The following is a 26,655-nucleotide window of genomic DNA, read 5'->3' as shown; positions in this document are numbered from 1 at the left end:
GCAGAGGATTTCTCCTTTTAATCTGACCCCCCCACTCTGCCCCAGCCAAGGGGCGCTGGGGATGCTACATGCCCCCAGCACAGCTGGGGTTTCACCATGGCTGGCACCTGCTGAAGGCAGCCCGGGGGCATAGCAAACAGATCTCCTCCAGGGAGCAAATTCACACAGCACCAGAGCAGGAAAAGTGGCTTTCTGCAGGGAATAGCCCCCAGCACCCGCTATGGCAGCACCACAATCTTCTTCTCCAGCACCTGCGGAGGGAAGAGGACGCTCCTCACCGCCGTGTCCAGCTCCTCCAGTGCCAGCTGGGCGTGCAGCACGGCCGCGCCGTCGGGCTCGGCTGCCACCACGTGCTTCAGCAGGCGGTACAGGTCCCGCAGCACGTCCTGCAGCACCTGGGGAGAGCAGGCAGCGGTCAGAACCCGCCAGGGCCTCGCCAGCACCCGGGGTGAGCCCCAAACACAGTGCACGGCATGCCCCAGCAGGTGCCCCATCCACCTGGCCAGCGCCAGGACATGGCCCCGCTGCACTGCTGATTCACAGCCCTCCCCTCCTGTGACTCAGTTTCCCCACATGCAGGCAGCATTGCATGATCTCCCCATGCCCCCAGATCCCTGTGAGGATGTGGGAGATGGGTGCAAGCCAGGGAGCCTTGGCAGCAACCTGGGTGGGCACAGCAGGTGAGGACAGCCACCAGACTGCAGCACTGAGCCCCAGGGGGGAGCAGCATCCTCAGCCCCCCCACAGGATGAGGCTCCATAAGCAGACCCGGTGAACTGTCAGCTGCAAGAGGCAGCATGGGCCATGGAGTCACCGCCCACAGAGGGGCACAGCAGGAAGCAGAGCTGCTGGGGATTCCAATTGGGAACTGGCTGCTTCCTTCCTAGGAACTGAGTCCCAACACGCTCACTGCTGGGAAGGGGGGAGGAAGGCGATGATGACCTTGGGAAACCTGGTCCTCTCCAGATCAAAGTATCCATCACCAGGGCTCCAAAGGCAACTTCCCACAGCTTCCCAGGACCTGGCATTGCTCATCATCATGTCCCCTCTGCCTCAGGAAGGAGGATGCTGTGCTGGGGACTCTTCAGTGGTAGAGCACATGGCACGTGGACACTGGCACCAAGCACCCACAGGCAGTGCCTGGCAGAGGTTTTGAGGCTGTTGGTTTGCTGGGTCAGGCAGACACGGGCTCAGGAGGAGCCATGAGTGGAAGATGCTCTGTGCGGTTTGGGGAAGATGAAGCAAATCAAGGCTGTGATGCAAAAACATCACTGCGCCACACACGCCTGTGTCCTTACAGCCCCCAGCTTGGGTCCTGTAATTGTAGGGGGTGTCAGAGTCCCCGGCCCACCCATGCCCCATGGTGGATGTGCTGCATGTCTGCGTTGGCAGAATAATGCACTAGGGACCGGTGTGTCCCCAAATGGCTGCACGCTGGCCCTGAGCTGCTCCTGCCTTTTCCAGTGCTCCTCCGCTCACTCCTGCTGCAGGGAGGGTGAGAATGGAGGGAGTAAAGGAAAAGGGCAGCTTTGGTGCAAAGAAACAGGAGATAAGGGAACAGAAACAACTGCAATGAGGACCTAGAAGGACTGTCACTGTGCCCAGCTGGGCTCTTCTTGCTGCTGGCTGTGCTGGTGCTGAGAGTACTGTTTATAAGAGGGTGAGTCGCTGCACCCAGCCCAGCCCTCTCCAGGCTGTTCCCATCAGGAACACAGTACACACTGCTGCTCGCACCAGAATCAGCAATAATGCAGGCAGAGAGCCTGCAGCTGCTCAGGTAATTATAGCTCAGTTAATTTTCCCCTAACTTGCTGCAGCTGCTCCACACGCTGCAGCCAGGAAGCTGAGAGGCACTGTGGGGCAGGAGGGGGCCCTCAGGGTGAGCACAGCCACCATGAGCACGGGGACATGTCAAGGTGGTGCTGGATGCCACAGCCCCTAGGGACAGGGGAGCACCCCCAGTTCAAGGGGAACTGCCTGGAGGGGAAAGTTCACCCAACGTGCACCCCCAGCCCCATCCCTGCTGCCCTCCTTGTCACTGGGGCGGGGGACACCCCCGAGGAGCGCCGTGCAGTGGGAAGTGACCCACCTCGGTTGCCTTCTTGCTGAGCCCCCGCAGCAGCAGCACCACCACATGCACGGCTGCTCTCCGCACCTCCGCCTCAGGGTCTGTCTTGGCAATGGCTGTCAAACAGGAGGACACCTGCAAGGGTGGCATGGGGAGATCAGCACGGGCACTCAGGGTGACCCAGGGCGGACAGTGTGCGGCTCTGGTACTCGGCTTGTGGCCTGAGGCTAGTGGACGGGAATGGAAGACCCTCCCAGCACCTCCATCCTTCAGCAACACTGCTCTGCACGTCCTGCTGCTCTCCTGCTGAGCGGCAGCAGCTCACCAAGAATTGGAGCAGTTTGCTTGGGGCTGGGACAGGCTCTGCCTGTGGTCAGTGGCTGCAGAGCAGAACAGCGGTGAGCCACACACTCAGGATGGGATTTCCTCATCAGTAATGAAGCACAGAGGCTTTTCCTAAGCCAGGAAGGGGATGCAGCCCTGCGCTCTTCTCCTTCCAGCTGCAGAGCTGCAGGCAAGCCTTCTGCCTCACTGCAACAGTGCAGAGCACTGAAACGGGGGGATGGACTTCTGCAGCAAAAATCGGAACTGCTGCAAGTCCTGCAGGGCATCTGGTGTGATTAGTGCCAGGGTGACCGGTCCAGCTGATGCTGGCACTGTGCCGGCTGTCAGCTGTCACCCTGAGCACGGCAGCAGGTGAGGGAGGCAGCGCCAGTCCCTCTGCAAAGCTCGCCCACGTCAGAGGGCACCGAGCCCAGCGGGACTGCAGTGTGCTCCCGGGTGACACGCAGTGTCCTTAAAAGCCCGCACGGAAACCCCGCTGCCAAGGGCTGTGCCACCCTCGAAGCACTGAGCCCCACTGCCTGTGGAGCACCGAGCACCTCCCTCTGCCAGGGGCTGAGCGTGGTGCCGACGTCTTTGAGAGCTTTAAGAAAAGCGGAGTTGAAGGAACCTAATTAAACACCCAGTGACAGCAGGGAGAATTAGCAGAGCGAGCGCGTTCCTGAAATAGCTGCATGTGTGGTGCATTGGCATCTCATCAAATGCTGTCATTACCCAATTGATGCGCGAGCAGCAGCAAGAGGGAACCCAGGGAAAAAAAGCTGGAGCGCCGCGCCAGTGCTTTGCCTTCCCTCCAGCCCTGCACTGGCACTACTGCCGAGTGCTCACAGCTCCCCAGATTGAGCCCTCATGGCAGCTGCCAGGCACGGGGGCACAGCTCTCGAGATGCACAGATGCAGATTGAACCCACTCGAGCCCTGCAGCACCCACGGCTTTGGCCACACGCCTCACCCCATGGCACCCATCCGGGCGAGGGCTGAGCGCTGCTACCACCACACTCCTGTGGGCACAGAGTTCTCCCCACCAGTAGTAAGGAGTGGGATAATGAGGCTTCATTAAAGGGGAGGAGGTGCCTCTGGCAGGTACAAAGCATGCCTTGAGGACTGTAGTGAGATGGCTATGGGTGGAGCAGATACTGCTGCGCTTCCTTGGGGCTGTCTATCATTTCCCATCACAAGAGACATTTTAAGCTATTTATAAAGCTTTCAGCGCTAGAATTTCCCAAGCGTTTGCTTCAGAATGAATGACTTTCACACTCTAATAGCAGCAAATATCATTCACATCCTCTCTCACAGTAAGCGGTGAACAAAATCATGCTGCTGTGCCCCCAGCAGCGACCCTGCCAGCAGCTGACAAACGACCCTCATTAACATCCCCCAAGAGGATGGCCCTGGGGCTGATGGGGCTTCGGTGCCACCCCCAGCCCCTGTCCCCACCAGACCTTGGCCCCAGGCCTCGCACCCAGCATAGCCCCTGCCCAGATGGAGCTTCTCCATCCCCAGGCAGTAGGAAGAGGGAAGTGACAGTGGCTGCTGGAGAGGGAGCCGATACCTCGTGGATGACGGAGCCCAGCTGGAAGCCGAGTCTCTGGCACAGCTCCCCCAGGTTGGAGAGGCTGCTGGCACGCAGTGTGCTGTCCGGGTCCCGTGCTCCCCGCAGGAAGGCGTGGATCAGGGGCTCCCGGTGCTTGACGACCATGTCCCCTGTAAGAGAGAGCAGAACCGTGGGTCACGGCAATGCTAGATGGCACGGCATTTTGCCTTCAAGGAGATGCAAGAGCCCCATCTTGCACTAGAGCTTGCTGCCAGCACCGTTCAGAGCAGCACCAGCCCCTCGGTTCCCAGGGCAGCAGCTCTGCATCGCACAGAACGGGTGGATGCAACATCAGAGCAATGCCTCTGCCCAGCACAGGGAACCATGCTCAGAGCATGCAGCAGACAGACCCCTAACAGTGACCCACTGTGCTGCTGGGGACCCACAGATCTTTGTCTGGGTCTGCTCAGGGCATCACACACTCTCTCAGTCTGCTGTTGGGCCTTTCAAATAGGTGACATGCTACAAATAAACAAAAATGGAGTGTGAAGGCCTGGATTCTCACATCATTCAGCGCGCAGAGCCCACACCCAATTAGCACACGCAGACACCGGGAGGTGTGAGCCAGCTAATTAGGAACACCGAGCGCGCAGCCAGTGACCTGCATGCACAATTACCCAGCACAGAAGGATGCTTGGAACACCAGCCCGAAATGCTCCCAGATGCAAGGGCACCTTCTTGCAAGAGCAGCACCCATAGAGCAGGGACTGCTTTGATAAAGATTAACTTGAAGAGGTATTTGTATGGGATAAATGAGGGAAGCAAAGCTCTGCACGTGGGGATGACCTATGCTTATGGCCACACTGCCTTGATGTCCCCAGTCCTTGGGAACAATGGATACCATGCAGGCACTGCTCCGGTAGGATAGCAGACAGCAGCAGACAGGGATGGGGACAGAGGGAAGTATGGCACTCCCCAGGCACAAGGCAGCAGCAGGAAAGCTCTGAATCACTACGGTGCCAGAAAGCAAAGCGTTTCTGGAAGCACCAGATAAATTCTCCATCTCAAACACTGAAGCTTTGCAACAAAAACAACTGGGTGCAATTTGTTCTATAAATACACATGCGTGCCAGGACACGCTGCCGCTGCTGCCTGCAGCAGAGGTGCCGCTGCAGGGAGGAGAGCCCCGCGGTGCCGCACCGGCCGCCCACTGCCAGCACCCCGGGCTGTGCCATGTCCCGTGCCCATGGTCGGTCCCCAAGAAGAGCTTGCTAATCAGGGCCATACTGGCACCGCTCAGCCCTGACACAAAGGGCTGGGGCTGTGTTGGGGATGAGCAATGCAGAAGTGCTCCTGCTCAGCCGTGCCACGCGTGCACCCCAAGTGCACCCCTCACCTGGCCCTCCCCTTGGGGCCTTGGTTGTGGGCGGTGCAGCCCTCTGTCCGATCCTCCTTGCACCTCCACACCTGAGATCCTGGTTGAGCTCCCTGTACCTGCAAGCATAGCTCCCGCCCTCCCGGTAGGTGAGGAGGCACCTTTAAAGGATAAAGTATCTCTGAAGGATCCAAACGAGCTACGAGCAGAATAAAACCCTGACACACTGCAGCGCAATTATGTTATTATCTTAAAAGAAAGGGCCCTTTGCCAATTGCTGCTCATGCCTAGAGCCAAGAGATGGTTCCTGCAGTGAGGAGGGAGGATGGAGGAGCTGCTGGAGCAACAGGACAGCCCAGGAGCTGTGACACTTTCTGCCCTATCAGCCCTCCTCTGTACAGGGCAGATGTACACAGATGTTTCCCCATCTGGCACAGCTGCTGGTTTAAAGCACAGCTTAGCTCAGTGCACCTTGAGCACAACTAAAGCCAGGAGGCATTGGGCTGGGACCACAGGTTGCTGTCACTCAGCCAGGGAGCACAGCAGCACGTGCCCCTCTCCGGCTCCACCACCACGTCTCAAATGCGCACCGGCTCAGCACACGGCAGCAGTTCCCCACATGGGAGGATTTCTCTTCCTTTTTTATTGCAGCAGGACTCCGGGGCATACAGTCACTGTTCTGCCTGAACAAGCCACTGCTGTCCCATGCAGCCATGCCAGGCAAGGCAGCGTGCTCCACGCTGTGTGCCTTGAGAAGAGAAGCCAGCAGGAGATAACCAAGCTGGGGGAGCAGAGCAGGGAGGGTTTGGGGCACAGCACAGCGCTTTGTTGTGGTCCTGGAGAGCAGCATTTCCTTACAGCGCAACCATTACAGGCAACAATAGATTGGACTGATTCGTGCGAAGGCCGGGCAGGTTCTGCCTTGCCCCCGGGTTCCCAGGAAGGAGGGTGGCACAGAGATGCCACCGAGCTGGCAGATACCAGTGGGAATGGTGCGAGGGCTGGGTGCCAACCTGGGGGCTGGCTGTGGCCCCAGTGCTGGATACACTCCTCTCCAGCCTGAGCAGGATCAGACTTTGACAGGAAGGCACATGGGGCAGGGAGAGCCCAGCTCATCCCCTATGGGACGGGGCTGCTGGCAGCCCCACAGCAGCAGGGACAGCAGCTTCCTCCTTCCCCTCGTGCCCTGGGAACGCCAACAGCCTGCTCTCCTCAGCCTTGTCTCCATGGGAGAAGCACGAGGCGTTTTAGGACATGTCCCAACAGCAGCTGCTGGGAAGGCCTCATCCAGCTTTCATCCTTCAGCCCTGCATGTCCAGGCGCTTCCCGGCGTCCTCCGATCCTGGTGCTGGCTGCTGAGGGTGAGGGGCAATGGCTGTGGGATCCGCGCCCCCGCTCCTGCCCTCGGGGTTCAGCTGGGAAGCTCCCAGTGCTGGGGCAGGATCCCAGCTCCTGTCAGGATATGTCCCCCAGGCAGGGCGAAGCCTGGGAGGCCCCAGGGACCTTCTCTGTCTGCCCCATACGTGGGCGGATGGGGTTTTCCAAAGAATTCCGGACCTTTGTGCAATACACCAAAGCCTTGGGCTTGTTTTCCCAGCAGTGCTTCCCAGATCGCCTCTCTGCCCCTAATACTGCATGGGTCCCTCCAGCCTCACCATGCCCACAGTGGGTTCAGCCCCATCTGCTAATATCCTCCACAGTCCCGAGTGATATCCCTCCTCAACTCACACAGCAGGAACCCACAGCCTGGGCTTTATCTAGCCTTCATCTTCAAAATGCCCCAATCCAACCCTGCACCCACTTCCAGACAGCAAAAAGCTCCATGTGCTTTAGTCCCCATGGTGGGGGAAGCTCAGGAGAGCAGCGTCCCGCAGCACCCTGCATGGGCTTTGCAATGTCCCAGCAGGAGAAGAGAACAGCCAAGGACTCACCCAGCGCCCGAGTGACGCGCATCAGCACCTCACCCAGCTTCATCCTGGTCACAGCGGCTGCAGTGTCCTCTGTGCCCTGGGCAGGACGTCCGTAGCGGGCCAGCAGAACGGGCAGGATCTGCTCCGGGTACTCGCTGGACAGCAGGGCAACACCTGGAAGTCAAAGGGACTGGGGAAGCATGGGCCAGGGTTGGGCAGGAAGATGGGACACATGCGGGTGGCATTCTGCATGTGTGTCCAGGTATCTGTGATCTATGCTGGTCTCCTGCCTCCTCTGCAGCAGGAATGGCTGATGCATGCTGATGGCCACACCAGACTGGGCAGCACCCAGGTGGCAGCATCCACTGTGGCTCTGCATTACGGTGAGCCCCAGTCCATGCTGCCATCAGGCACAGCCCCACAGCCAGGCCAGTGCCAGAGCTCCTCAACAGGCAGGAAGGAGAGAAAACCCTGGGATTTCACTCTCAAAAAGGCACGGACCCAAAATCCATTATAGGTGAGACAGCAATGGCCAGGGAAGGGGTGAAGCGTTCCAGCAAAAGGCAGGAAGCCAAGCGGTGCCTGCGTGCTGTGGAAGCCCAGGTGACAGCCTGCTCCTCAGGGACACCATGCCCGGCCAGGCAGGTGCCAGACACACTGGGGCTGCACAATGCTCTGGGTGATAAAACCAAACTGAGGGGGCCATGCGTGGGGGGAGCCAGTGTGGGACAGGCCTTGCAGCCCCCCCCAGCTCCTAGATGTGCTTTGGGAGACGCAGAGGACATTGTGGCACATCTTGGGCTCCTTGCAGGAACCCCTCCTGCATAACTGGGGAGATGACCCCAAGGTCTCCCACTGCTTGCTCAACATTGCTGGGTTTCAGCCTGCAGGTACGCCCAGGCTGAACATGAATTCTGCACAAATGAGCGCGCCATGCCCTGCCTGCTCAGCAAAGCGTATCACGTAGTCCCCCCTGCACAAAGCCAAACCACCAAGAGCCTAGCACGGAATGAGCTGGATGCCAGTCTGAAAGATAAATAACAGTTGGCAGCAGGTGTCCGCTAATTACTGCTGGTTAATATTCACTGACCCAGTGTCTACATAACAAGCCAGACATCACTGCAAGACGCTGCCGTGGTGAGCGCTGGGCTGGGCACACTCCTGGGCACCACTCAGGTGCGATTCCTGGAGGCCAGTCTGGCCTCTGCCCCCTCCTCCTGTGCAGCCCAGGGACTGGCTTTGTGCAGGACTCCTCCAGCACTGAGGCTCCTGCACGTAGACACATTTATGGCTGTGGCACTGGGATGGGGAAAGGCAGCTGCTCTCCAGGGAAACGCGAATGGCAGAATTTGGCTGTGCCAAAAACTGAGTCAGAGTGAGGGCTGAGAGCGAGCCCGGATCCAGCTCTCCTGCCCTCCAGGAACCTTCACCTCCAACCCAGTTCCCCAGTTATCACACAGCACTCAGCACGAGTTACCACCCACAAGCCCAGGCACATCCAGAGGGGCAGCGACCTCTCCTCTGGCATCAACCATGCGTGCACCCAGTGCTGCGGTTCCCATCTGCGCTGCTGCAGCAGCCGGCTCCCTGCAGCAGCACCATGTGCCCAGAGGTGAGCCCTGCAGGCACAGCGGGAGCCCCGAGCAGCACTGCTGCCTCTCCTGCTGCCCTCCGGCCCCACGTGTGGCATGGCAGAGTACAGTACCATACAGTACAGTGCAGGTGCCAGCACAGCGCACGACGTGAGTCATCACCGCAGGGAACTGCGTCAGGGTTAATCACAGCCATAGCCGGGCTGCGAAACACGGAGGCAGCTGCACACCGTATATTAATCACTTGGGGAATATTTCAGCCTGCATTTCTTTTTCACCTGCAGGGCAAGGACAAACCCATCCCACTCAAGACCATACAGGCATGGAGAGGGACGCATATTGATAAGATCGCTTTCCAGCTGGGTTTGAAGGTTACCTACTCAAGTGCAGCGGAGAGTGGAGATGCAGGGGCAGTACATCCTCACCCTGTCCCCAGCTCACCGAGCCTCAGCGAGATGCCTGCCCACCACCTCTGCCTGCCTCCAGGGAAGCAGGAGGACTGGGGCCTGCAGCACGGGAGCCCCAGGCATGCAGAGATGAGCTGTGTCCTGTGAGCTTCCTCCTCCAAGCCCTCTGCTCCAGCTATTGTGCAGCCTGGGCTCTAACAGAGCCACAGGGCAATGCCAGCACAAAGCACTCCCAGCCCCAGACCCTACCTGCATAGACTTGGTGCCAGAAGCACGGACCCAGCACAGGGATGGTGCCCAGCTCCTGCATGTCCTCAGCTGGAGGATGCCCCGAGTAGTGAACCTGTGCAGGGCACCCTCACCTCTGCACTTGCAGCTCCACTGAGGATGCACACTTGTGGTCTGCGCACATCAGCAGTTAAATCAGATGGTAAATTAACTAATTACTCATTGACTAAGCACAAGGAGAGCTCCAGCTAGAACGAGGCCCAGGAGACGGCACTCATCAGCTTCAGGAAGGAGGAGCAGAGCCCAAGGAACTGCCCAAGCTCCAGCAGTCCCACTCCTGGTGACACTGCAGGTCCCTGGGAAAATGTGGCATGGGGGGGGCAGCGCTCCCTAAGCCCCCAGCTCAGCCTCACAGAGCATGGCTGTTGCAGCAGGTCAGCTAAACAAGCAGGAGCATCACTGCTGCCCACTCAGGGCACGGTACTCAGAGAGGCACAGCAGCACCACGTGCTACTGGTCTTGAGGCTGCAGGCAGAAAAAGAGGTGGCTGTGTCTCCTGGCACCGTGACCTTTGCAGGGAAACAGGAGGAAGGCGGCAGGGGCTGGCACAGACAGGTTGGCATCCGCTTCCCCCACATCCGTTCAACCTCCTCTGCAACCAGGTGTCTTCCGGGGAACGGCTCCCAAGCGGATTAGAAATCTCAGGAGTGGTTACTTAAGTCTTTGTCACTGCCTTCCCTGGCAGGCCTGTTTCTGCAGCATCAAGATAGAGGAGGGCTACAGCTGGAGCACCAGAGCTTGTGCATTGCTTCCCAGCCCCTTCATGGTGGGAAGCTTGAACCTTTTGCTTCGGGAAGAGCTCAGCCATATGTGGGGTGGGTTACTCCCTGACGCCCCAACACCTCCAAAGGAAACCCACATTTCCTCCACTCCAAAAAATTCATTTATCAGTGATGTTGGTGACACTCCCACCACTAAGACAACCCAGTCCAGAAAAGCCATGGCAAGAGGCTGCAGTAGGCTCTAGCCCCCAAGTGCAGTGCAGTGCTGCTGCTTGGCTTGGCTCCTATGCAGCTCTCAGTGCTGCTACCTCCAAAGCCCCTTGGCAGGCTCTCCTCCAGGCTATGCCCTCGAGGCAGTGCCCAGGGACCCTGCAAGCCCAACCACTCTACCACACAAAGCACATCACCACGTACAGATGCAGCACTGCCACTTGCACGCAGTGCTGTCACTCCCCAGTGCTACACAGCTTCCCTCCCCAGGTCACGCGTTGCTCACCTTGAATGGCAGAAAGGTACACAAAGGAGTCCTCATGCTGCACATTTTCTAGGAAAACCTGTACAGATCAAGGAATGCATTTGTTACCAGCAGCACGGAGCCCTGCAGCAGCCTGGCACTGACATGAGGTGGGCACTGCCAGCTGCCCTGTCCCACGGGCTTCACCACCCAGCCCATGTTTTTATCATAGAGGATGGTGATGGAATGGAGACCTTGTACCTGGAGGATTTTCTCTTGAATCTGAAGTGCCTCCGGGTCCCGCTGCATTATCAGGCTGGAAAAACTGCGCAGGGCAGCTGCTCGGACAGGCACCTGGGGGTCGTAGGCTGACAGAAGCAGCTCCTGGAGTTGAGCTGGGGTCGTGCTCTCAGTGCTTGGGGCTGCAGCAGGACCCGTGGTACTGGGCTCCCCACGCACACTCTGCTCTTCACTCTCCCTGGGAGCCGAGGGGTGGCTGCAGCCACGGCCATGCTGTGGCTGTCCCCTATCAGCCCCTGAGCTTTGGCAGGGGGCTATGCCAGCTTCTGTCCTGCCTGGCCCCAGCTTTTTTCCCAGCACGCTCTCAGCTGCAGTGTCGACTGTGTCAGTGGAGAACGCGCCATGAGTGCAGATGGCGATGCGTAGGTCCGCAGCCAGCTCCTGGATGACGGGGTCAGGATGGGTGCAGGACATCTCCTCCAGCAAGGGCAGCAGCCGCTTCAGGACAGTGAAGTCACTCGATTTCAGCTGCAAGGAAGGGAAAAACAGCATTGGCACCACTGCAACAAAGAGCTCATGCTGGCACAGGGCTGCTCCCTCGAAACACTAGTGAGGGGTGAGCTGAGGGCAGGAGATGCTGTACTCTGGGGTTAAAACTATTGTGAGACTTCAGCAGGGGGAACTGTATGGTGCTGATGGCTTCTTGGCAGTCCTGCAGGAGAGTGGAGCTGCTGAGCACTGAGGGCTGCCCCACCCCAAGCTCTGGTCACTGGAGCATCACATCTCAGGATGCACAGCAGGGAATGGCTGGATCTGTAGCACTGCCCTAGCTAGATGTGCCTGCAAAGTGAAATCCCAGGTTAGCAGCAAAGGTATCGATTGCAGCACCCTCCCTCTCTGATACCACCTCAATAGGCTCATTGTACAGAGCTCCAACAATGCAGACTACTCTTTTGGGAAATAAAACACTTTGTGCACTACAAAGTAACATGGTAGCTTTCTGGGTTGAGAAGGAACAGCGTGTCAGGGGAGAAGGTGAGAAAGCAGCAGAAGGGGCAGGCGCTGCAGGAGCTCCCAGGGACACCTCCTTGTCCCTGCAGCAAGCAGCACCCCAAACGCCGTGAGCCACAAGCACTCCACAAAGATAGATGCTTGGCCCTGATGCTAACTAAGCCTAGGGCTGGCACAGCATCAGACCCAGGCACCAGTCGCTCTGCTCATCCCAAAGCACTCTTGCTGCCCTGCCAAAGCTGTGATCCCCCAAAGGAAGCGGCACGCAGGCGGTTGTAACGTGCCAGGCAGCCCGGCGGGGTTTGCTGGCAGAGCACGCAGCCCTGGGGGCTGGGGAGAAGTTCCTGCCCTAACTTGGATTTAGGATTTAATTGCTAGATCCCAGGAGGAAAAGCTGGGCTGCTAAGGCCTGAAAAGCGAAGCTTTACCGGAGGTTTCAGGGGAGCATTTGGATGATTATGTTTAAAACCAAAAAAAAAAACCACTTGGCCATTCAAAAACAAACAGCTTTGCAGCCACTCCTGCTGCTTCCAGCACCAGCTGCCCTGGGAAACCTTTTTCATTCAATTTGCTGGCCAAGTTAAGTTGCTTCCATTAAGGAGGGGAGGGAGCAGGGTCTGGTCTGGGAGGGGGCCCATTAAGGCTGCTCAGGGACCACCAGCGAGGCGACGGCTGCCTGCACCACGACCAGCTCCAGGCTTTGCATTTCTGCAGCCAGGCCAATGGAGTATGGAGAGTGCTGGGGGGGGCCCCCAACAGCCTCAGGCAAACCCTCCAGCCCCACACTGAGCACCCAATTTAGCCCCAGGGCTGCACATGAAAATGCAACGCTAGGGGCCAGGCGAAGGCAAGGCCCCAGGTCAGCAGCCGACGGGGGCTTTGCACCTCCTCTTCCTGCACATCAATTGCCACAATATGCTCATTAATTACATGAGAACTGCCGTTTGCTCTTGCTCTAATTGAAGGACACTGCTTGTTCTCTACTTGTTTGTGAACATGCCATGCTTTTTAATTGTCTCTTTTCCCAATTCTAGGAATTGAGCTAATAAGACAATAAATCATCTTTTTCCATTAATGGCTGAATTTTTCTTTGGGCAAGCCCAGGGATGAAGCAGCTGATTGCTTGGTGAGGTAAGTACAGTGATTTCGCAGCACTAACAAACATTCCCACTCTCCAGTGCTGCTTAACAAACACAGTGCAGCTCACAGCTTTTACAAAGGATTTTCCAGAATGGTGCAGCCTATATGGAGAGGTTCACCGTGCTTAGATGGAGCTCACGGATGGGTAGGGATGCAGTAGATGGTAACGTAAGGACACTGGGATGGCAGTGCTCTATCAGAACCTTATAGGAAGCAGATTTTGGATGCCCAACGAATTAACCAACATTTTGTGACCAATGAGCATAGCTCTACAGAGCTTTTCTGTGCCTCCTAAATTGAAACAGCACTATGTCCAGGACACTGCAGCCAGTGGCACATGAAGACAATGGGACAGGCATCATCCTCCAAGCAGCAGAACGCTGAGCCTGCAGGCACACCTGCAGGGCTCACAAGGTTCCACCCCCCACCTTGCTAGAAGCGCACAACCTTTTGTTTGGCTGCTTTGTCATTACGAACGCATGGCATTGCAAAGAGCGCTTGGTTAAATGAACAGAGCAAATAGTAGGAAGTGGCTCGTGAATGCCAGCGGGACCCAAAGCAGTGCACGCGTGTGCAGGCAGGTCGGTGCTTCCGAAAGAGATAACCAGGACCATAAAGAGCGTGGCAAGGATCCCAGCACTCCTGCCAGCTGGGTTCTGAGTGCCCTGCTGGGAAGGGACCCTTGGCTGCACTCCCAGGAAACACACAATGCATGTACACAAACACACCAGTATTCAGGAAACCCAAACCCAATGTACCCCAGTGGGGTCTGTGTCACCTCCATCAGCCCAGTGCTGAATTGTGCCCAAACCCAGGGCTTGCCCCATGCCTGCTCACCTGCACGGCTCCGCCGAGCATGGCGGCCACCAGCCCCATGGCCATGCTCAGGGTCTGCGCCTCCACCGCTGCGCCACGGCCCTGGGCCAGGCTGACACATGCCCGCTGAAGCGTGACAGCCACGAACTCCTCCACCTGCCAATGGATGGGAGAGCAGTTAGGAAGGAAGGGAGGAGGGTGGCCCCAGAAGCCCTACTGCTGCTCCTTCAGCCCCAGCAAGGAGCTACTGTAATGCCAGCCTCACCAGGGAGCCCTGGAGAGCTGTGGGACAGTCAAGATCCTGCTGAAAGCCCATCTGCACCAGGGATGCAGCATACTGGGGCTCTGCTGATGGATGTGTAGGTGTTTGAGCTCCCAAACCATTGCCATTCCACAAACTCAGACACCAGCACAACCCTGCATCCTGCCCTCTAAACTAGCAGATGAACTTCACAGGGAGCAGCACTGCAAGGGGAGCAGCGGCCGGGCCAGGAGCTCCTCTCCTCTCCCTGCACAGCCCTCCCTTGGAGGGAGGAAACCAGTATTTGTGAAACATGAGACCTAAAATCCAATGCTACCATCTGCTCCCTGAGCCACAGCAAACAAAGCTGAAGCAGAAAGGTGGTGACAGCAAGGCCCATAAACAGTCACAGCAGACTGGCTGCCACAGGGCTGGATACCTCTGCCCAAGTTGAGAAAACAAGGCTGTGGCATGGGAAGATGCTGGGGAGCAAAGCGGGGCTAAGAGGGAGCAAAGGGGATAAAGACAGCAAGGGGGAAATACAAGAGGTCCCTACAAGATTGTGCTAAAGGTTCGAGCTCTGCAGACTGCAAACAACCACCCAAATTTGTTGGCTCAAAGGGCTCCCTGAGAGCAGAAAGACAAAGCCAGTATCAGACATCACGTGCTGCACACACAGCTGGCGCTCGACACAGCCCATTCACCACGTGCGTGTGTGTGGATCACACTTGGAGATTTTCTCACAGTATTTTTTCTCCAAGCCAGTGACGATCCCGCTTGGCTGGCTTTGGCCTTCTCTACACTTGGCACCAAGATCTTTGATCCCACAGGCTTCCTGCGTTTCTAATGGAGCTTGAAATTAATACTTCTTTTCCTTTGTCCTTTGTCTGCTCTGGGTGAACTTGTTGACTGCAGCGGGAGCTGGGTGCTCATTCATGGTGGGAAAAAGATGAATAGCAGTCACTGCTGCTTGACACACTTGTTGCAAAATGAGAGGAACCCTTTGGAGTAGCTCCTCCTTGGGAAACAAAGCAACAAGGCACTACTACAGCAGCTCCCCACACTGCTACCCTCCTGCCAGCACAGCGGGCACCACGGGTAAAACATGTTCCTCATTGGCAGGACTCGAAGTGCTGACCAATGCCATCTTCATTAAATGTCCCCTACTGCAGCAGAGAGCAAGAGGCTGGCTCTGAGGGGCCGCAGGCGGGGCACAGATATCTCCTGGATTAACACGACCAAGAAACATGCTGTTAGCACAGCAAGAAAGCAGAGCAAAAACAAGCATTACCAACTGCTCTCATAAGACACTGACACACAAACTGAATGGGTTGAAATTACACTCAATGCAAAAAGAGCAATGTCACCTACAAGTAATTTGTCAGTAGTGGTAGATACCAAAAATTAAAGAAACACTAACATCTAGAAGGGAAAAAAGAGCTTGGAAGACAAAACGTTGGGTGACATTTCTGTCTTGTGCAGGAGAGCATACTGCATCACCAGTGGTGTACCAAGGAAATCAAATGAACTTCATCAAACTCAACTGTGAGGGGGAAAATATAGAAAAAATGTGCAGCTGAGGAGGTCCACAGCGGCCTCCAATCTCCATTCCAGGGCTCAGGCCCCACACAGAGAGATTCTACTTGCTCTCACTCCGTTCTACACAAACACGTGCTGCAAAGCAGCTGCAGCAAGAGCAAAATCCCTGGAGGAACCATGTGCTGCAGAAAATGCTTAAAAACACAGCTATGCAGCTGCCTGTTTGAACCTGAGGGACTGGTTCTTGAAATATGAGCCCCGGTGTTTATTTGTAGGTTGAAGTATAACGGCTTTTTCGTCTGCACTTTTTTTTTGGTTGTTTCCTTTTACACCAGACACGCTGGATCCAGAAACTCAGCAAAACCCTCTCCCATTTCCCACTCCCGAGTTTTGACCTGAACAGCAGAGCTGGATGTGCTCAGGCCTGTGGGTCGAGGAGGGTGCAGACACATTGCTGGTGCCCAGGCTGAGCTGGGTGCTGCAGCGACCGCCGCTGTCACTGCTCCACCACTGCAGGGCACAGCATGAGAAATGCCTTTGTTCCAAAAAGAAAGGTGAAAGAAACAGTGCAAGAAGTGACCTGCTCTGCTTCAGGAAGTCATAGGTAACCAGTGTAATCAGGTCACTGAGTTAAAAAAGAACAGGATGAGGAAGTTAAACATGCAAAGCAGCTGGTGAAGCATTGCCCTTGGTGCACAACAAAGCCCTCCCAGCCAGCCAGGTGCAGGACAGGAATCTCCTTCAGTGCCACTGCAGTGTGGGCTCAGGGGTGACAAAGCACCATGTTCTAACAATCCTTTGAACTTACAATAATTACTAAATTTTGCAGCTGCTTGTTGAAGAAGACATCTACAAGAGCACGAACATGGTTATGCCAGCCTTGACAACTGGGCACCCCACCCAGTGCAGGTGCTCAGCAGCAGAAACCAGAGCAATGCCATGAGCAGCCTACATGCTGACAAAGGAGAGAGGACACGATATGATGCTTGTACCACGTTGCACATCCAGAGCCTCAATGCTCTTGCCAGGCAGGGGCACACTGCTGGAGGTCATTGCAGGGATATGCCAAAAGAACTGACACCACTGCATGGATGCACATCAAGCACTCACTGGAAAGGTCTGCCCAGTGCAGATGTCTTCAAGCTTTACTAAATTTTGGGAAGTTAATTTTGCTCAAAAAGGATGAAAAATTGGAGTTTTGATGAGCTGTTCTCTAGGCTTTCAACACACAGCCATAAATACAAAGATGAAGGTGTCTGCTGGCTGCTCCCTCCTACATCTGCAGCTTACTCTCCTCCCTGTTGATACAGCACAGGATGGCGTCTTGTTCAGACACTCACAACTGACTCAGTAAACTGCTTTTCCTGGGGACATTCTAGTTTTCTCCTGCTGTTTCTTATTGATTATGTACCTAGAACCCAGTGGCACAGAGTGCCATGCCACGCTCCCCAGCTGCTGCTCCCCCAGGGTTTTACTATCACCCACCTGAGCAATGTCGGTGAACACAGTGTCCGAGACGCTCTCACACAGCGTGGCCACAAGCTGCAGGACCAGCAGCTTCCTCCTCTGCCCAGCATGGTGCTGCTCCAGCTCCAGGAGGCTACGTTCAGCCACGGCACCACAGCTCGCCACTGCCTCGTCCTCCACAGCCACATGTGTCAGCGCCTGATGGGAAGAAACAAGGGGAGGTCGGACACAGCAAACCACCTCCAGGAGCATCACAGCCCCTTTGCCACCTGTCCCAGGGAAACCATCCCCAGGGATGTTCCCCCAGCAAAGCCCTCACCTTTAGGCAGCGGATGAAGAAGTCTCCAGCCAGGCCACTCCTCTGGCAGTGGGACAGCAGCTCCACTAAACTCTCCACATGGCACTGCTCCAAGGAAACCTTCTGGTAAAGGGCCTCATCTTCATCGCTGAAATGGTTCACTGTGTCACCACCATGAATGCACTCAGAGCCACGCCAGGGCTGGCTCTGAACTGCGACATGGCAAGGTGAGATCCTGCTGCTGCCTCCTGAAGAGTTTTCTACTTCAAACCGCAGTTTTCTTGGAATTTGCAATTAAAATTTCTATTCTTGTGAAAGCCAGTAACAGCACAAGCTGAGTCTGTTGTATCCCCAGTAACAGGAGGCAGAGAGAATAAGTCCCACAGACACCACCCAAGGGGCACCCTGTGGGCCCCATCGCCCTCAGCGCCTCTCCAGAGACAGTCCCCGGGTTTTGGGGCATAGACAGAATGTATGTGCCTGGAGGCAGCTGACCCAACTACTGCTCAGTTCATTTGGTCTACACGATCAAGCACTCAGCTTATTAATTAACCTACATTCATTAAAAGAATAGCATTAACAGAAACCCACAGCACAAAACACACGTTCAACGCAACCATCCTACCCTAGCGCTAGTTAATTCATGCAGCAGTCATAGCAGTCACAGCCAGGGCAGACAGAGGCAGAGGCATGGCCTTCAAGGAATAATTTTAAATTATATTCAGTTTAAACAGTGCAAACCCCAGGGCAGACCTTTTTCTAATTCAGGTCAGGAAAAGATTGAAATGAAACCAGAATGAGCACATTTCTATGGGGTTTTGTTACACTTGTAGTGAAACGGGTGCCTGCAGCTCCTGACACTCCCATGCAGTGGACATGGCTGACAGGAGCCGTGTGCTCCGCGTGCTGGGTACCTCCACTCTGTGCTTACATGTGTCACATAACATCACTGCCTCTCTTTGAAGTGAACATCACGCTGCCAAGCAGCCCTAGGTCGCATAGCTGGAGCCTAATGGCTGTAGTTTATTCACCACATGGCCACGCTCTGACTCCACATGCAGAGGCCATCTGCAAGAGCAGGAGGGGGGTTTGGTTCCTGGCTCAGGTACTTTGGCATCACTGAGTCCTTGCTGTGACAGTGCCACCTGTGCCTGAGGGATTCCACCAGCTCCCAGACACAGTTGGCCACGGGCAGACCCTGGCTGGAGGTGAAACAGGCATCTGGGGAGCGCTGGGACTGATGGTGCATGTCCCCTTCCCAGACACCCAACAGCCCAGTCCTGGGACTCGAAGAGGCACATCAAGCCTCTAACAGCATGTTAATGCTCAGAGTATGCTGGTTTGCAGGGCTGATAGCCAGGGCTCTGCACCGTGGAACCACTGAGCTGGTGCACACAGTCTGGCTGCCCAGCTGCCTGGGGGACGAGACCAGTGGGGACAGCACTGCCAGCCTCACATCACCACAAAAGGCCCCAGGTGCTGGGTGATGCGGGGGGCTGACCTCTTCACTCACATGCCCCAGCAGCCCTCACCTGATGGGCTCCTCCACTGCGATGGCTGCACCGCCCTCGCTGCCCACGCGGAAGCGGCACCGCGGGTGGAGGCGGTGCACGCTGCTGGCCAGCCCCACGCAGCCCTCCAGCACCGACAGCGAAGTCTCCCTCTCTGACTTCTCCAGGAACCACAGCAGCACCTCCTGGCATGGGGAACTGCAGAGACAGAGACAGAGCAATGGTGACCTTCTGCTGCCCGCTGTAGCCCTCCCTGCAGCGTGCAGCAGCACTGCAACGTGACAGTGTGTATCAGGATAAAGAAAAAAGCATGAATGCTCTGCAGTGAGCACAGACCCTCCTTGGGATGCTCTGGGAGGAGAGCTCTGCCTAGCTGAAGGCATTTGTGTCCATTTAGAAGGAGCTCGGCAGTACATTCTGTCATTCTAGCATTCACAGATGGAAGAATGTGGGCCCTCCAAGATTTCAGCCCAGCCAAGCAGAGAGCACTCTGTCTGAACAGTGTGTTTGTACAAGGACAGCCACTCACACGCAGCCTCAGTATGCTGCACGCAATGCTTCATGCCAATCTGACAAAGCACAGAGCTGTCAGCCGCGCCAAGAAAGAGGAAGGAGATGGGGAGCACTGTAAGGTGGCACAGAAACCCCTGCCAAGTGAAGATGCAGGTTAATGAGATTGAGTAGCAGTGCTGTGCCAGGGGTCTGGAAACTTGAACGCTCCCAGGCAGCTGTGGTTTTCATCACCACTGCCAAATTCCTCTGTAAAGAGAGAAGCTAACAGTGACTGTGCTCACCCAGCAGCAGCATTCACTTGGCTTGTTCTGAGAACTTGCCACAGCACTCACTACTCTTTGAAGTGATTAATGAAGTCTTTAATAATAGCACAGACCTTATAGGGGAAACCTCCACTACCCACGTGCCAAGGCATTAATGTAAACCCACCAGGAGCAGAGGTACTAGAATGGCCCAAAGTCAGAGCAGCCCAGGAAAAGCCTGGGAGGAAAACAGGGAGAGGACAGCCAGCACCTGGTGACCACTGTCACTGCCAGCACAGCTGACATACGTAATGCTCACCATCGTACATCAGTCGCGGGGGTGTTGGGCATAGTGCAAGAGACAGTTGCCAAGAGGCAGGTCCCACGTGCACTGGAAAAATGATCCCACATAGCAAAAAGATGATCTTTTACTTTCTAATCCACCCCCACAGATCCTTCCAACACCCAGCCTAGTCCTGGCATTCCCAGCCTGGTCCTGGGGTTGGGCTGCCCTCGCTGCGCACTGCAGTGAGGTAAGCAGGGCTCCCACAGGGCACGCCTGCCCCAAACACCTGGGCTTCGGGGAAGACAAAAGTGAAGACGAGAACTGACTCCCTGGGCACAGAAAGGTCATGCACCGTGCCTAGGCCTGTGGCTAATGTCTGCTTTTAATGAGTTTTTCAGGGTAAGAAAATTGGTCTCCACTTCTATACGCGTCCACATAGAGCATGTACCTTAGAGCCAGGCAGTAAGAAGAAAGAAAACCCCAGAAGAAGCTGAGCATGATCCTCCCTTACCGTAAATATGACACATTCTGCTTGGCAAAGGAATAGAGGGAGAAAACCACTCCCAGGACTGACTGCAAGGATTTCAGCAGCAGGCTGGAGCTGTCATTCCCAACCACGTATACCTACGGAGAGAGAAAGGCACACGAAGTGTCAAACTGCTGCATGGAGCAGGGGGATGGCCAAGGGAGGACAGAAGGTACATCTGTGATGACACCAGAGAGCACAGCACAGTGTTTACAGCCTCTACTCCTTTCAGCCTGCAGCCTGTTCTCCTTGATTATGTATATTCTGCATTAAAAGCAACCTTCAGCACCACCTTTCTCCTGGCATTTGCTTAACCACAGCAGGGCTCCAAGCTGCAGGAACACTGCAGCAAGCTACTCAGGAAGTCTGCTGCTTGCGGGTCAGGTCACAAGCCATAGAGAGATACAAGAGACACCTTTGAGTCAGCAAATTTTAAGGAAATGGCACTCAGAGCCAATCCCAAATACAAAGATCAGTCTCTAGCAGGGGCTGAGGTGTGCTGAACTGACCAGGCTTGGAGGAGGCAGTAGGATCACGTTCCTGCCCTCTGCCTCAAGCAGCACCTTCCCGAACCACTGGAAGCACCCTCAGCCCACTGTCACCAGGGCACAGCACACAAGTCCTGCTGCTGCCCACAGAGCAGGAAAAAACAGCCTCTGCTCATTCTCCACACAACTTCCAGCTGCGTAGGCAGGTGAGCAACCTGCTCAGAAGATGCTGTCCCTTTAACAGAGTGCTCCCCACACCTCCCATCAGCTGGGGACACAGCACCGGGGCTCTGGCCCGCCAGTGGCACTGTGACAGCCCAGCTACAGCACTAGGAAGGACACTGTCTTGATAATTCTTGGCTTGCTGCACTGTTGCAAACCAACGTTTTGCCTGCTCTAATCCCCATGGAGCCACACTTCCTAACCAGAACCTTTTGTACACAAAGCCTCCCTGATGAAGTCTCAAGGATGGTTTCCCACTCCGCATCAAATGACATTTGCTAGGGAAGAAACCCCCACAAATGGCAGGCTGGAGCTTCCATCACTAATCTCACTGCTGTCAGGCCTAAAGAGCTATGCCATTAAGCAGGGATCCGCCCCAAACTCCAGAAGCATTCTCATTGTGAGCAGCAGCCACAGAGCAGCCCTCCAGACTGGTCTCCGCCTGCCAGCTAGTTGCAACAGATCATTAGTACACAAAATACTACAACAATCACAGCATTTAAGGGCTTAAGCTGCCTAGGGGCATGCCAGTAAGCCAGTCACCCAATTCTTGAATTCCTGGGCTTGAGATGTCCTTCTCTGCTGAAACGTGTTCAGCTGCTGTCAGACAGCACAGTACTGGTGACACTGGCGGGAAAAGGAGGCATGAGTGGAGGTTTTAGAAAAGATCAGTGCCACAGAGGTGGAGAGGCTCCCTACCAACATCACCGAGGGCAATAATCCTAATAATCCTTGCTGGAAGGAGCTACAGGTGCTACATGTGCACTGCCTGGCCCATGAGATATCTCCCCTAACACGGAAAGTGATCTGTTACTGATGAAACTAGACTGCAATCAGCCTTTCTGCAACAAGGCCTGTGTTTCTGTCCTTTTTGTTGAGCTCTCCCCATGCCCCAGAACCTGATCAGAGCCCAGGCACCAGGCAGACAGCTGCCAAGGTCCAACAGCCCCTCATGCTGCACAGAGCAGTGCTGAGGCCAGACCACTGCCCCAAGGCTCAGTCCTTTGCCACAAGCAGCTCCCAAGGGCAGAGCAGCAAATGAGGCTGCAGGACACCCAGTGACAGCTGCTGATGGATTACACACCCACAGGTTTTAAAATTAACATCACGCACACAGAAATCCATGTGTCATGAGGTCAGGCTCAGAAAGGTCCCTGCAAAGCAGGCTGCTCATTTTTCCTTACTTAACCCTCGTCACTTTACCTTGCCCAGTGGGAGGCGATGCACTGTAATTACTCAAGCCACTAGACATACCAGCAGGAGATAGACCGCTGAGGACCCCCAGTGGGCACCAGCTGTGGTGTCCTGCCCGGATTTGGGACACCTAAGGTTGTTTTTATCAGCACATGCCTCTGATGCTGATAGGTGAGACACATTGGTTTTGCCAGGGACTGACAACTAGAAGCAACACGTGTCAGGCCAGTGGCACTCCCAGCCAGCACCTTCTGTGTGCTACACTGCCTGCTCAAACATTACTGATCCACAGTCACAGCCCGAGGCCTGATGCTGTTCTGACAGAACGCTCAGGCACAGCCATCCTACAGGAAGCAGCATGACCCAGCAACACTCAGGTCCTGCTGCAGCTCAAAGAGGATAAGGACATGACAGCACCATGGGGACTGCTGGCCCAACTCTCTCCTTACTTTCACTGACACACCACAAAGACGCTGGGAAAAAAAAACAGCAAGAGCTCACTGCTACTTCACAGAACATTTTGGGGTGAAAATGCTTGGAAGCAGCACCTCTGGTATCCACCAAGAAGCTGCAGTCCCTCCAGTGCAGTACTTCATTCAAAGTTATTCTGCACAAAGTTATTCCGTTATTCTATTCAAAGTTATATTCTACAAAGTTATATTCTATCCAGGCCTTGCTTTGGCACCACCACTGCCTGAGGTGCTCATTTTGTTGTGGCATACACACACACACACCCTGAACTGCTCAGAAAATCTCCAGCCAGATCCTTCCTAGAGGAGCATTCTCGCCTCCCCACACACCAGATCAGACACTCTACCTTGAACACATCTTCCACACAGCTGCTGAGCTCTGCCTCTGTCACCAGCACTGTCCCTGCTGACAAATCTTCCTCTGCTAGTTCTGAAACAAAGAGGAGAAAAATAAGCACCTCCACGTACTGAGGAGTCTCTTAACAAAACATCAGCCCCTTGATGTCCAGCACCAAAAAGCCCATGGATAATCCTCTTGCCTACCCTCCACGAGAGCAGCACGGGAAATGATAAGCCCTCGTTAACCGTGCTAAATATCACTGCGCTGTTGTAAACTCTGCAAGGTTACAAGCAAACCAAAGCAGACCACAAATTCCTGGTGCATCATTCCTTGGAGAACTGCTCAGTGAGTGTGAGGAACTGATGGCTTCCACCCAGAAGACCAGAACAAGACTGTCAGATTGGAAAGGCTCTCAGAGAGGTGGCAGAAGCCTCACTACTTGGCCTTACACTAACGTGAGTTATGTGCTAGTAAATATGGTGCACACAGCCACCTAGACATATCCATAACTAACAGATCTGGGCTTGCACCCTCAGTAGCCAAGTCACCAATACCTGGGAAAATTCAGATGGAACAACAAAGACCAGTGGAAAGAGAAACCCAATCCTTTCCTGCTCCAGGGCTTGACATGGCCCCTCGCCAGCTGTTACCTGCCACATCCGAGCAGCGGAGAAGCGGTGTCAGCAGAGGCTGGAGCAAGTGCTTCTCTGCCAGCTGAGGGTGCTCTTTCGCCATGGTGAGCAGCGTCGTGGTGGCCACTCTTTGGAACTGCCGCGCTGTCAGTTTGTCCTGGATGTGCAGTAAGTCCAGAATCTGGAAGGAAAGTCCACAGTATCAGAACAAAGCTTAGCAGGTGACTCCATGCAGCCAACAGCAGAGATGGAGGAGCCCCTGCAGTGATGCTTTGCCGGACACTGGGCACGACATTCCCCACACAGAGGAGCAGCTCTCTGTCCTGTGCACAGGAGGTGTTTCTGGGCAACGTGAGCCTGCACCACACCCACAGCCAAAGGCTGGAAGCCAGAGCTCACCAGCAGAAAGCTCCCTGAAGCGTAACACTGAATAGCTCATGTGATCAGGCGACACTGCTCAGTATTTCAGTAAAATATAGAAAATTCATGAGCAGGGTAAAAACACATCCCACTGGCACAGCAGTAGGAAAACAGCTCTGCACTGGGGCAGCCAGGCTCAAGTAAGGTGATGTTCAGGCACTGACAACACAGATACTGTGCTGAGAGCACTCCCACTTTGCGTTCACAGGCAGTCAGCGTGCTGTGGGGAGGGCAGCACCTACCTGGGGGCACACGTGTTTGTAGTAATCCTCCACGGAAAGGCACTGCTGAGGGCAGGAAGCCAGGATCTTTGCAACCGCATCACATTTTCTCCAGTCCACAGCTGCTGCTTCAGCATCAGTGCCACCTGCCCCACCCACAGAAAGACAAGGTCAGCTCAGCCTGACTGCAAACAGCAGGGCTGTTTTTGACTGAAGTCAAATGTTTCTGGCCAAAAAAATGGATTTTTAGTTTTTATTAACCTTCTTAAACCAAGCATCTTTCAGGAAACACCTGGGCTGAAGGAGAGAAAAGGGAAAACTATTGTCCAAGGCCTTTGACACTGGAAAACAATGTCTATAAACATCTAGGTGTATGAGAAAGAAAACAGAGGGAGGCTGTGCTTGAATGGTTCACGCTGCAGGAGTCCAACAGCCTAGCCACATTTAGAAGCAAAATCTATCTGAGCATCACAGAAGCCAGTTTGGCCTAACAAGAGTGTTCCCCACTTCAGTGCTCAAATGGTGCTTCCCATGGGATGAATTGTCTCAGACACATCATTAGTCTTTTAATCTGCAACCCCAGAAACCAAGAGCAGCGTCCAAGCACCCAACTCACCGCCAGTTCCCTCCATGATGCCCCGAACCACAGCCTGAAGCCCATTGGGTCTCATCAACCGCTCTGAGAGCAGCTGGCCACAGAGGCGACGCAGCCACACTGGAGACCGAGCGAGGGCTGGCTTTGTTTCTTCCCCAGCAGGACGACTCTGAAAGGAAACAAAGGAGCAGGCTAAGCAGTGAATTCTCCCCGGTGCACGCTTCTGGGCAAACCCTCACTAACAGGCAAAGCAGCCTGCGTCCTGCCCCAGAGGATTTGAGACCGCAGAGGATGGAGAAATTTAAAATCACTTCATCCAGGGGCACAAAGCAAATTAAGGCTTAATGAGAGAGACCAACCTTCCCGGGAGCATCCTGTCATGCAGAGCTTCCCTCCTTTAATTAAAATCTCCCAGGATCAGACAGCAACTCTGTCTCATTACCAACACAGGGGGCTTGTGTGATGAGTCAGGTTCAATACACAAAAGGGGACATAAGTGGTGACTCTGGCTCCTGGGGTACCGCGGGTGCAACCCAGCTAATATTCCCCATATCCTTCTCTCTACTTCTAGGAGGCAGTCTCTGAAAAGGCCACAGACAGCAGCGTGAGCCGAAGCAGCAGACTGCTCTGCTTCACCAGAACTCCTGCAAAACCGTCTAGGTGCAGGTGTGCCTAAACCGATCCCGCACCTTGCTGTCTGCAGGTAGCAGCTTGGTGCATCCTAGGACATGGCTGAGCAGCTGCCCCACATAGGACAAGAGGTAATGGCCTTAAGTTGCTCCAGGAGAGGTTCAGGTTGGATGTTAGGAAAAACTTAATTCTCCAAAAGAGTGGTCAGGCATTGGAACAGGCTGCCCAGGGAGGCAGTAGAGTCACCATCCCTGGAGGTGTTCCAGAGCTGTGCAGATGTGGCACTGAGGGACACGGTCAGTGGGCACGGTGGGACACGTTGACACACGTTGACTTTATCTTAGAGGCTTTTCCCACTCTTCACGATTCTATGATAGGATGGTTCTGCTGCCTGGTACCTGCTTGGGGCCGCCCTGCAGGATGAGCAGCTCCCGCACTGCCAGGGGCTGATAGACACGGTCCAGGATGTGCTGTAGGGCCTCCCGGCTCTGAGCTCGCTCCGCTTCCGAAAGGCCCTGGAAAAACACAAACCCCAAAGTGTCGAAAGCACCCTGGCCACGGGCACTGCACCTTCACACACACCAGCACTCAGCTCCCACGTGGTATGAGCAACAGTGCTTTAATCTGTTCTTTCACACTAGGACTCACGCATGGCTCAGAAGTGGCTGCCGGGAGCAGCGCTGCGTGGGGACCCTGGGCATCCCCCCACCCCAACTGCTCCAGGACCAGAACCCCAGGCCCATGGGGACACACCCACACAAAGGAGTGGAAGGACGGGGCCCACCGACCTCGCAGTGCGCGGCAGGGCCGTGGCCCAGCAGGCAGAGGCCGGCAAGGAGCAGGCCGAGGTGCTGGGCAAGCAGCGGGGCACCGAGCGCAGGGTGCTGAGCCAGCTCCACCAGCGTGGCCGTGGCGGCACGGA

General features: G+C 55.3%; 1 protein-coding gene across 1 annotated transcript in view; it reads right to left on the bottom strand.

Annotated features, from left to right (window-relative positions):
• The window catches only part of TANGO6 (transport and golgi organization 6 homolog), a 27,341-nt gene continuing 686 nt past the window's right edge, over positions 1-26,655 (bottom strand). Inside the window, exons 2-17 of the mRNA XM_021408275.1 lie at positions 26,132-26,248; positions 25,125-25,272; positions 24,530-24,654; positions 23,886-24,048; positions 23,243-23,325; positions 20,507-20,619; positions 18,976-19,152; positions 17,465-17,591; positions 17,164-17,343; positions 13,920-14,054; positions 10,953-11,459; positions 10,734-10,791; positions 7,250-7,402; positions 3,962-4,113; positions 2,090-2,203; positions 1-395 (exon numbers count right to left, since the gene is read on the bottom strand). Of these exons, the coding sequence (XP_021263950.1) occupies positions 219-395; positions 2,090-2,203; positions 3,962-4,113; positions 7,250-7,402; positions 10,734-10,791; positions 10,953-11,459; positions 13,920-14,054; positions 17,164-17,343; positions 17,465-17,591; positions 18,976-19,152; positions 20,507-20,619; positions 23,243-23,325; positions 23,886-24,048; positions 24,530-24,654; positions 25,125-25,272; positions 26,132-26,248 (2,529 nt within the window). The 3' untranslated portion in view covers positions 1-218. The remainder of the gene's footprint in view (positions 396-2,089; positions 2,204-3,961; positions 4,114-7,249; positions 7,403-10,733; positions 10,792-10,952; positions 11,460-13,919; positions 14,055-17,163; positions 17,344-17,464; positions 17,592-18,975; positions 19,153-20,506; positions 20,620-23,242; positions 23,326-23,885; positions 24,049-24,529; positions 24,655-25,124; positions 25,273-26,131; positions 26,249-26,655) is intronic.

The sequence above is a fragment of the Numida meleagris genome, chromosome 10 (genome assembly GCF_002078875.1).
Source record: "Numida meleagris isolate 19003 breed g44 Domestic line chromosome 10, NumMel1.0, whole genome shotgun sequence".
NCBI lineage: Eukaryota > Metazoa > Chordata > Aves > Galliformes > Numididae > Numida > Numida meleagris.
The sequence above is the reverse complement of the archived record's forward strand: the minus strand, read 5'-3'. Positions and strand labels throughout refer to the sequence as shown.